An 11,023-nucleotide genomic window follows, 5' to 3' on the forward strand; every position below is an offset into this window, starting at 1 on the left:
CTGAGTGTGGGGCCTGGCCTGGTCAGCCTCCCTTAGTGCCATCCCAGTGCACCCGAGAGCCCTAAGGGGCCAGCACAACCCTCCCCGCACAGTCCTGTGCCCGCACACCATACAGATGACCTGCAACTGGCAATAGTCACCGCTCCCATCTGTAGAATTTATAGGGTGTTTCCTGTGTGCCAGGCACTGCCCTCGGTGCTTCGCCGCATTTAGTCCTCGTGCCAGCCCTGTGAGGTGAGGCAGCCACTGGTGTGCTCCCCCTTTACAGATGTGAATGCTGAGGCTGAGAAAGGTTAAGGAGCTTGCCCAGGGTCATGTGCTGAAGAAGTGGGGGAGCTGGAGTTGGGTTGGAGCTCATGTCTGCGGAGCTCCAGTCCATGTCTGGACTGTCTGCTCTGCTGCCACTTCTAGCTACTGCCACCATCCCTGCTCCCCCTTTCCTCCCCTTCTTTCCCCTTCTCTGTCCCTATCTTTCCCTAGGCTTCCCCATCCCACAGGGACCAGTGGTGTCACAGGGGGTAGGAACTTTATGTAAGGTGTGTTGCCTGCCATGACCGGCAGCCTCCTCTCTAAAGGGTTGTGACAGGAACTGTCCCACTGGGTGGCCTGTGACTGTGGAGTGCACCCATAGCCCCCACTGTCCCTAAAGGGAGCCATACAACCAGGATTCGTCCTGCCCCAAACCCTGCCACTCACAACCACATATGTACAGTCAGATGCCATATAATAACGGGCTGCATATGTGGTGGTCCCATAAGATTACAATGGAGCAGGAAAATCCCTATCACATAGTGACTTCATAGCTGTTGTAACATCATAGCACAACACGCTACCTTATCTATGTTTACATGTGTTTAGGTACACAAATGCCATTATGTGGCAGCCACCTATGGTATTCAGTACAGTAACAGCTGCACAGGTATGCAACCTCGGAGCAATAGACTACACCATCTAGCTGGGTGTGTAGTAGGCTAAATCACCTAGGTTTGTCTACATCCACTCTATAATGTTAGCACAACAATGAAATCAACTAGCGGATCACAAGGTCAGGAGTTCGAGACCATCCTGGCTAACACAGTGAAACCCCATCACTACTAAAAATACAAAAAATTAGCTGGGTGTGGTGGCGGGCACCTGTAGTCCCAGCTACTCGGGAGGCTGAGGTAGGAGAATGGCGTGAACCTGGGAGGCGGAGCTTGCAGTGAGTCGAGATTGGGCCACTGCATTCCAGCCTGGGCGACAGAGTGAGACTCCATGGTCACAAAAAAAAAAAAGGGGGGGGGGGGGGGAAGAAATCACCTAATGATGCATTTCTCAGAGTGTATCCTCATCATTAAGCGACACGAGACTGTACATATAGACATATAACCTTGAGAACTCTCGTGCTACTCTATCAAGGAACTAGTGGGTGAGGGCAGATGGAGAAAGAAAAAAGAAAAAGAAATCAGGAAGCTTTTGAGAGAAAAACTCTCAGTGAGCAGTGTTGAAGAGTGGCCACCACCCAAGCTTTGAAGTCTGACTGACCTGTTTGGCTGTTGGCTCTGCCTCTTTCTAGCTGTGTGACTTTGGGCATGTTATCTCACCTCTCTTCAAATAGCCCAACTAGTCCTCTTGACTAGGGCTGTTAGAAGGACAAAGGAAAAGGACGTGAAACCTGATTCACTTCCCTTTCATTCAGCAAAGACCGAAAACCCACATAACCAGTTCCTGAATCTTTTCCTTTATTTAGTCTGAAATCAGAGATTCTTTTGGGTTAAAATGAAACATAACCTTTCCAATGCAAATGCAGCTAGATGATTAGAAAGCTCTCAGCCCTCCACACAGCAGAGAAAATGCTTCCATCTGATTGCTTTTCTACCCTGCCTGCCCCCAGCCAGGCGTCTTCCTCTTCTTTCCACCCATACTGCCAGAATCCACTATGCAAGCCCTGGTAGCGCAGCACAGGGGTCAGAAAGATTTGTGGTGGCGCACGCCTGTGTTCCCATCTACTCTGGAGGCTGAGGTGGGAGGATCGCTTGGGCCCAGGAGGTGGAGGTTGCAGTGAGCTGAGATCGTGCCACTGCACTCCAACCTGGGTGAAGGAGTAAAACACCATCTTAAAGGAAAAAAAAAATAAAAAAAGAAAGGAAAAAGAATCAAAAAAAAAAAAAAAAAGAGAGAGAGAGAGAACGCTAGATCAACCAGGTGGCTTCAGACAGCCTGAGAGTTGATTGTAATCATGGACTCACTAGGAGACTGAGTGTGCCCCTGAATTTACATATTCAGGAATTTTCTTGATCAGTGAACTCAGCTACATGGAGACTCTGGGTATGTGATTCACATTAACCAAGAATACACTAGTGGATGATCCTCAGAGGCCCAGTGTTTTGTGCTTTGTGCTTTAAAGGGTTGCATAAGGCCAAGTGTGGGTGGCTCACACCTGTAATGCCAGCATGTGGGGAGGCTGTGGCAGGAGGATTACTTGAGGCCAGGAGTTAGAGACCGGCCTGGGAAACATAGCGAGAGCCCATCTCTACAAAAAAATAAAAAAATTAGCCAGGCACAGTAGCATGTGCCTGTAGTCCCAGCTACTTGGGAAGCTGAAGCTAGAGGATTGCTCAAGCCCAGGAGTTCGAGACCAGCCTAGGCAACATAGCGAGACCCTGTCTCTAAAAAGAAATAAAATAAATTCGCTAGGCATGGTGGCACCTGCCATAGTCCTAGCTACTCGGGAGGCTGAGGTGGGAGATCACTTGAGCCGCCCAGGAGTTCGAGGCTGAAGTGAATTGTGATACTCCAGCCCGGGTAACAGAGTAAGACACTGTCTCTATAAAAAAAAAAAAAAAAAAAAAAGAGAAAAGAGAAAGAGTTGCATGTAGTTGGTGTTCCTTATCTTTCAGCTTTTAGAAGACCCATCAAATATCCATTGTCTTGAGTCTGAGGATAGAGAGTGTTCAGGTTTCCTGCCTGCCCTGTGATTGAGGAACCCAACTTTAAGAAATGCCCCCTTGTTATTCAGACTTTGGTTTTGAGAACAGGATCATTGACCTCTTGAATATCAGATCAGGAAAGACTCAGAAATCTAGTCTGCCCCACTCCTTTTCTGGCAGGGACAGCTAAGCTGGGGTGAGGGGGAAGGACTGGCCTAGGGTCAGGCAGCAAGAGGCAGGGCTGCAGCCAGAACCTGGCCTCCCACGCCCAGGCCACCGCCTTCCACAAAGCACAGGGCCTAGTCCACGGGCATGGCCCAAAGAGAATTCCCGGGCTCCCACTTCCTGTAAAGGCAGGCAGGCTGGCTCTCTTCTTCCCCAGTCCCCCTTCTCCAGAGTTTTCCTTCTTTCATTCCACTGGTGACTATCCTATGGCTTTTCTCTTTTCTGAGGTTTCTCTTTTTCCTCCCTACAGTTCTGAGCCAAGACGAACACTCAAGGTAGGGCACCGAGCTGGAGGGAGAGGTACTGCCCGACGCCGCCCACTGCCACTGCTGTTCCAGGCTGTGCTCACTCTGCCTCCCTGTCCGGCGTGTCTGTGCCTTCGCTGGGGCTGGAAGCAGGGTATCTTATGTGACAAAAGCCTTCTTTCCAAAGCCTTAGAAATACCAGCGTGTGGCCGAGCATGGTGGCTTGCCCCTGTAATCCAGTGCTTTGAGAGGCCACGGTCGGAGGATTGCATGAGTCCAGGATTTTGAGACCAGCCTGGGCAACATAATGAGACCTCGTCTCTACAAAAAATTAAAAATTAATTAGCTGGGTGTAGTGGCGCACACCTGTAGTCCCAACTACTGAGGGGCCTGAGACGGGAGGATCACTTGAGCCCAGGAGGTCGAGGCTGCAGTGAGCTATGATCATGCCATTGCACTCCAGCCTGGGTGACAAAGTGAGACCCTGTCTCTAAAAATAAAAAAGAAAGAAAAATAAATATCCATGAGCACATCTAGGCCTGGGAGGAGGAAGGGGTAGTATCAAGGAGGGAGACCCAGCGGTGTGGAGCAGTGGCCGGTGCCAGAGCTGGGTCTGCTTTCTCTACGCAGTGCCTGCGGGGCACCTGCCATGGGCTGAACACACCTGGGTTTGGATCCTGGCTCTCTTTCATGACAAGGGGGACTTACTTTCTCTGTGCGTGTTTCCTCATCTGTTAAGTGGGAATTAGGGCACTTTAATATTTATCCCACAGCCATGTGGATGTGAGGGAGATGGGCCAGGTCGTGGTAGGTCCTTTCCTCCACTGCGGGGGGCTTGTCGTATGTTCCCGGGCATTGGATTCGGAGCTCTGTCAGCCGACTGAGGGGGTGGGTGCAGGGTAGGGAACAGTAGCTCTCGAGCTGTCGTGCAAACTCAGTGAGGGAGACAGTGCTCACGTTGCACTTGCCACATGCCAGACACTGTTCTGAGCCTTTTGCACATATTAACTCACAGAATCCTCTCCCAGCCGCATGAGGCAGTGCTGTTATTATCCTCATTTTCCAGATGAGAGGATGCGGCACAGAAAGGTTAAGTAACTTGTCCAGGGGCTCAGCGGTCAAGATAGAATTGCCACCCAGACAGTGGGGCCACAGCATTCATGCCGCTAACCACCAGGCGGTGCCGGTACATGGCCAACGCCAGCATCTTCAATGTGTTGTTGTACTGTCTGATGGGTGGGAGAGGTCACACGAGCCTGCATGCGTGTAGCCAGAAGACACCAAAGGACAACCAACCCTTGGAGGGCAGGGACTAGAGTATCGGCATCCAGGTGGATTCCAGCTGGTGGGGAGCTCAGATGGTGCCCAGCAGGAAGTTTGGTGGTTGGGGCTTTAGAATGAGACAGTCCTGGCCAGGCACGGTGGCTCACACCTGTAATCCTAACACTTTGGGAGGCTGAGGTGGAAGAATTGCTTGAGACCAGGAGTTGGAAAATAGCCTGGGAAACATAGTCAGACCCCGTCTCTACAAAATCAAAAAATTAGCTGGGCGTGGTGGTACGTGCCTGTAGTCCCAGCTACTTGACAGGCTGAGGTGGGAGGATTGCTTGAGCCCGGGAGGTCGAGGCTGCCGTGAGCTATGATCACGCCACTGCACTCCAGCTTGGGCAACAAAGCAAGACAAACAAAAAGTATTAGACAGACCTGGGTGTGGTCACATCTGCCTTATACTGGCTGTGCCTTAGGCAAGTTACCTCCCCTTTCAGAGCCTCTGAGGCCTTGTCTGTTATAGGAATAATAAAAGAACATCCCTTCTAGGATTGCTGGGAGGATGAAGTGAGAGAATATATGTCTCATGGTGTTGGTGAAGGGAGTGATGCAGGAAGCCTGCACAGCGTCTGTATTCATAAGTTTCTATATCTCCAGACACTAAAGTGTTAGACTCCAGAGAGAGTGGGGAGTGGTCCTGGAAAGGCCTGATGCTCATGGGAGACTGGTCCCTGCACCACAAACAAGATTTTCACTTCTTGCCACATAAGAATAGGATATGGGGACCGTGGAGAAGAAGCAGGCAGAAACTTGCCAGCAGAGTGGCTGGCACACACAGCAGCATTTTGGAAAGACAGTGAAGCTGTTTTTTTATCTAGGTCAGGGACAGGATTGGATAGGTGGAGGAGGGTGGCACCAGGGGTTGGAACTGCCTGGGTCCAGCCAGGAGAAGGAAGAGAGCAAACTGAGTGGAGGCACAGCCTTTCAGCCTTGGCACAGTGAGAGAGATGAAAGCAGGGGTGGCCGGGGTTGGGGCACCACAGAGAGCCCCAGGGGAGCAGTGAGTCGGGATGACATGATGAAATCAATGGGGAGCATTCGTTCCCTGCCCTGGGAGCAGAGGCCCTTCTAGTGTGTCAGGGTCTGGGCGGAGGGCATCAGCCCCTGGGCATGCATCGGAGCTTCCAGGCTGGGAAGACCTTGGCGATCATCTTGGCCGGAATGAAGGCCCACACAGGGAGGGCCAGGACCACCTGTGGGCTGTGCACATGTGACCCTGATGAGGAAGTGCCCCAAACTCTGTGTGATGGTCTTCATTTCCAAATCAGTCAGGCCATGTTGGAGTCATCCCTGCTGCAGCATCCCTTGCACTTGCCTCTAGCCCATACAACAATGGGAGAGAAAGGGCCTGAGTTTCAGCCAGTAAATACCCTGGAATTGTGGGGTATAGCTCTAAGCATGTGTTAGGTGACTAAACGGCTTCTGTACTGTCCATCTGAGCAGAATTGAGAGCCGCTACTATAGCTGATTCTTCTCTGAGGCTCAGGTCCTTGCTTGAACCTTCCCAGTGCTTGTCCAGCTTCTCCTTGTATGTCCCAGCAGCAGGGAGCTCATTCCCTCCACTGGATGGGCAACTTACAAAAGGCAAACTCAGAGATGTTCATCACAGCATTATTCATAATCAAAAACCAACTGCAAACACCCCGGGCTCAAATTTAAAAATGACAGGAAAAGGATTATGAGTAAGTTCTGGTAAATTCACCCAATAGAATCATCACCAGAGGTTGAAAATGATCATTGGGAAGCTTATGTAGCAACATTGAAAGGTTTTTCAAAGTGACACTGAGTTAATTTTACAGTATGATTATAAATATATGATAAAATATGTTGATTTTAAAAACAAACACTAGTGGAGCACTTGCTTTGTTTTGGTCCCTGTAGTGTTATCACACATTATCTCACTTAGTCCCCCAACTGCCCAGTAGGTTAGTTGGTATTTGCCCCTTTTACAGATGAGGAAACAGAGGGTCAGAGTGGTTCAGTGGCCTGCCTGAAGCCTTCCAGCCAGGACATCACCCAGGGCTTAAATTCAGACCTATTGGTTCCTTTACCACATCATGCTGACATCGAGAATAGAGAAGGGGGCTATAAGTAATTTTTTTTTTCTTGCAGACTTCCTCTTCTGTTGCCATTATTGGAAGTTTCCAAAGAAAAGAAGCTTTGGGGGCTCATTTGAGGGTGTGACTACCCAGGACCAGGGAGATGTTTATGTCCAACTCATAACATACTTCGCTCTCTTCTCCAGGATGACATGGAAGCTTACCGGACCCAGAACCGCTTCCTCAACTCCGAGATCCACCAGGTCACGAAGATCTGGAGAAAGGTGGCTGAGAAGGAGAAGGCCCTCCTGACAAAGGTGTGGGGTGGGGCCCTGTTCCTGCCATCTCCATCCCCAGCCCCTCTGCTGGTCCCCATGCTGCCCACCCCGTCTCACTCTCCTCATTTCCTGTCTGCTGCTCTCCGTCTGAACTGACCCTTGTGAGCAGGGCCCGTATCAGGTTCTTCTCCATTCCCCTGTGGTCTGGTGGCTGAGTCATTTGTTCAGCAGCGTTCACTAGGTAGCTATGGGGTAGGGACATCAAGACCAATAAGGCTGGTTCCTGCCCACAAGGAGGGTGTAGACTATCGAGGGAGTGTAACACAATCAAGATGCACTTGGGACCGGGCGCGGTGACTCACGCCTGTAATCCCAGCACTTTGGGCGGCCGAGGCGAGCAGATTATGAGGTCAGGAGATCAAGACCATCCTGGCTAACACTGTGAAACCCCGTCTCTACTAAAAATACAAAAAAAAAAGGCCGGGCACGGTGGCTCAAGCCTGTAATCGCAGCACTTTGGGAGGCCGAGACGGGCGGATCACGAGGTCAGGAGATCAAGACCATCCTGGCTAACACGGTGAAACCCCGTCTCTACTAAAAAATACAAAAAACTAGCCAGGTGAGGTGGCAGGCACCTGTAGTCCCAGCTACTTGGGAGGCTGAGGCAGGAGCATGGCGTAAACCCGGGAGGCGGAGCTTGCAGTGAGCTGAGATCCGACCACTGCACTCCAGCCCGGGTGACAGAGCGAGACTCTGTCTCAAAAAAAAAAAAAAAAGAAAATTAGCTGGGCAAGGTGGCGGGTGCCTGTAGTCCCAGTTACTCGGGAGGCTGAGGCAGGATAATGGCGTGAACCCGGGAGGTGGAGCTTGCAGTGAGCCGAGATCGAGACACTGCACTCCAGCCTGGGCGACACAGCGAGACTCCGTCCCCGCCACACCCCCCAAAAAAAGATGCATTTGGGCTTATGGGATTCTTGGGGGTCCAATTCAAATGTACCTTCTGAATTGAGTCCTAAGGGTGAGGTAATGTTACCCAGGCAAGCAGTGGAGAAGGACCTTCCAGAAAAAGAGACAGCATGGTAAAAGATGTGTGGTCTGAGAGGCAGGGGGCAGGGCTGGGGAGAGTGAGACATGAGGCTGGAGATGAGGAGTTTGGAGTTTACTCCAAGGAAACTGGGGAGCTGAAGGATTCTGAGTGGAGAAGTCCTCAATCAGACTTCTGTTCCTGTGCCGAGAAGACTGCTGTGACTGCTCAGGAGGGTGGGCTTGAGGCGGTGAGCCTGGAAGTGGGGAGACTGTTTGGAATCAGCAGCAGAAATCCCTGAGAAGGGGCCAAGTGCGGTGGCTCAGGCCTGGAATCCCAGCACTTTGGGAGGCCGAGGCAGGTGGATCCTTGGGCCCAAGAGTTCAAGACCAGCCTGGGCAACATGGCAAAGCCCCGCCTCTACCAAAAATACAAAAATTAGCCGGGCGTGGTGGTGCACACCTGTAATCCCAGCTACTCAGGCGGCTAAAGCACAAGAATCATTTGAACCCAGGAGGTAGAGGTTGCAGTGAGCCAAGATTGTGCCACTGCACTCCAGCTTGGCGGACAGAGCAAGACTCTCTTGGAAAAAAAAAAAGCAAGCAATCCCTGAAACAGGTGTTAATGGTGGGACTCAGGAAGCAGCCCAGGCGACAGAGGTGGGCACCAGGTAGGATAGGTAGAAGAACAGGCACAGAGGATGGCTTGGAGCTGGTGCCCGGCAAGTGTTTGGAGATGGCAGCCGGGCAAAGGTGCAACAGAATTGTTCCCTTGCTGCCACCCCAGGATGAGATAGGATTCGGGGTGGCCCAGAGGTTATGGCAGTGCTTTGAGCAGATTTTCACTGTCCCCATCTCACAAAAATGGAAAACAAGGAACTTGCCTGACTTGCCTAGTACCACCCAGCTTGTATAAATGGAAACACAAAAGTTCAAGGTGAGGCGGGGTTGGGGGGGCAGTGTCCCAAGCAAGGGAAGAGGGTGCAGGAGGGCTGTGAAGTGGGAGGGATGTGTGTTGGAGGAACAAAAAGAGCCTAGGTGGCGGCAGCAGAGGGCAGCCACAAGGGCAGTGTCCGTGCCCTGGGAGCTGCTCAGTCATACCACCTGCCAGGTGCCAGGCACCCTGGGAAGGGCTTTACACACATCCGCTCATCTGATCCTCACCCAAATCCTGAGGCAGACTCTGTATGATCCTCATTTTATGGATGAAGAAGTTAAGGCACAGAAAGGTTAAGTAACTTGCCACAGGCCACACAGCTAGCAGTGGCTGAACCAGGATGGGACCGTAACCTGTGTAAGAGCTTGTGCTGTCTCTGCACACCCCTCTCCTCTTTCTTCTGAACCAGCTCCAACCTGGGCCCGTTCCTCTCTTGCCCACCTTGCTGAAAACCACTGGCCTCAGGGCCCGTCTCCTTTCCCTTATACGAAGGTCTGGGAGTCGGGAGTGGGGCAGATGAGAGCTGGAAGGGCTGTGCTGCCTAAAGCTGTTCAGGCCTCAGGCTTCTGGGGCCGCCCAGCTCCCACCAGGTAGCCTGACCAGCGCTTCCCTGTTTGCAGTGCGCCTACCTCCAAGCCAGAAACTGCCAAGTGGAAAGCAAGTACCTGGCTGGGCTAAGAAGGCTGCAGGAGGCCCTGGGGGATGAAACCAGCGAGTGCTCAGAGCTGCTGAGGCAGCTTGTCCAGGAGGCGCTGCAGTGGGAAGCCGGGGAGGCCTCATCTGACAGCATCGAGCTGAACCCCATCAGGTGAGCCTGGCGGCCCAGCCAGGGCTGGTCTATGTGAGCTGGCAGCTCCTCCCCAGTTTCCCTGCTGCCAGGTCCTGCCAACCACGTGCAAGTCCTGCACAGCATCACCTCCCCTGATCTTCACATGCATGAGCATGCTGCTGCAGCTGAGATGGTTCACACTCAGAGGAGGCAGCCCCCTGCCACAGCCCTACAGTACATTTGCAGCACAGGCTGCCTCCAGAGCCCCGTGCTTTCTGTTTCTCCAGGCTGCCTCCCAAATGTGGCTGCCTCCCAGATGTGCCTGTCAGGGAGGGGAGGCGGGGAGACAAGCAGGTCATCTCCTCTGCACCAAGCCCTTGCTGCACACAGTGGACACGGGCGGTTAAATACAACAGAAAGGAGCGTGGCTATGCTCGAAGGCCCCTGGAGGCTGAGTAGTCCAGTGGCAGAAGCTCGAGCTTTGGAGCCAGTCCTGGCTCTCTCGATGTGTGACAATTCCCTTTACCTTTCTGAGCCTTGTACTCGGCCTCCATAAGATGTGTGCAAAGAGCTGGACACAGTGGCTCACGCCTGTAATCCCAGCACTTTGGGAGGCTGAACTGGGTGGATTACTTGAGGCCAGGAGTTTGAGACCAGCCTGGGCAATATATTGGAAGGGAGGAAGGGAAAGGAAGAAAGAAAGAAAAGAAGATACAAGATTTGGGCAAATACACCGGCTTTGCAGGATCATTAGGATTAAATGAGATTGTGCAGGCAGGGCATAGAGTGGAGGTGAGTTGAATAAATGAAAGGCCGTCTGGAAGGGGTCCCCAGCTCTCCCACCTCTGCCTGTCATTGGTGCCGTCTGTTCCCCGTCCATCCCTGGGCTTACTGGCTGTGGTAAATGGGGTTCTGTATGCACAGTGCGGGACTCCTTGGGCCTAAGGCTGCATGGAGTAATAAGAGGGTCCTTTATATTTGCATAGAATTAGTAAATATCTCTTGAGCATTTACTGTGTACCAGGCATTATCTAGGCCCCCAGCATCTTTTTTTTTTTTTTTTTTTTTTTTTTTGAGACGGAGTCTCGCTCTGTCGCCCAGGCTGGAGTGCAGTGGCCGGATCTTGGCTCACTGCAAGCTCCGCCTCCCAGGTTCACTCCATTCTCCTGCCTCAGCCTCCCAAGTAGCTGGGACTACAGGCGCCTGCCACCTCGCCCGGCTAGTTTTTTTTTTTTTTTTTTTTTTTTTTTTTTTTTTTTTTTTTTTTTT

At 51.9% G+C, this 11,023-nt stretch overlaps 1 protein-coding gene across 4 annotated transcripts in view; it reads left to right on the forward strand.

Moving 5' to 3' along the window:
- Positions 1–11,023, forward strand: part of TBC1D2 (TBC1 domain family member 2) — a 62,853-nt gene that overhangs the window by 41,172 nt on the left and 10,658 nt on the right. For all 4 annotated transcript variants that reach the window (XM_025360375.1, XM_025360371.1, XM_025360373.1 and 1 more), the window contains 2 exons: positions 6,954–7,064; positions 9,606–9,793. In XM_025360375.1, coding sequence (XP_025216160.1) covers positions 6,954–7,064; positions 9,606–9,793 — 299 coding nt within the window. The remainder of the gene's footprint in view (positions 1–6,953; positions 7,065–9,605; positions 9,794–11,023) is intronic.

Source organism: Theropithecus gelada, chromosome 15, assembly GCF_003255815.1.
Source record: "Theropithecus gelada isolate Dixy chromosome 15, Tgel_1.0, whole genome shotgun sequence".
NCBI classification, from domain to species: domain Eukaryota; kingdom Metazoa; phylum Chordata; class Mammalia; order Primates; family Cercopithecidae; genus Theropithecus; species Theropithecus gelada.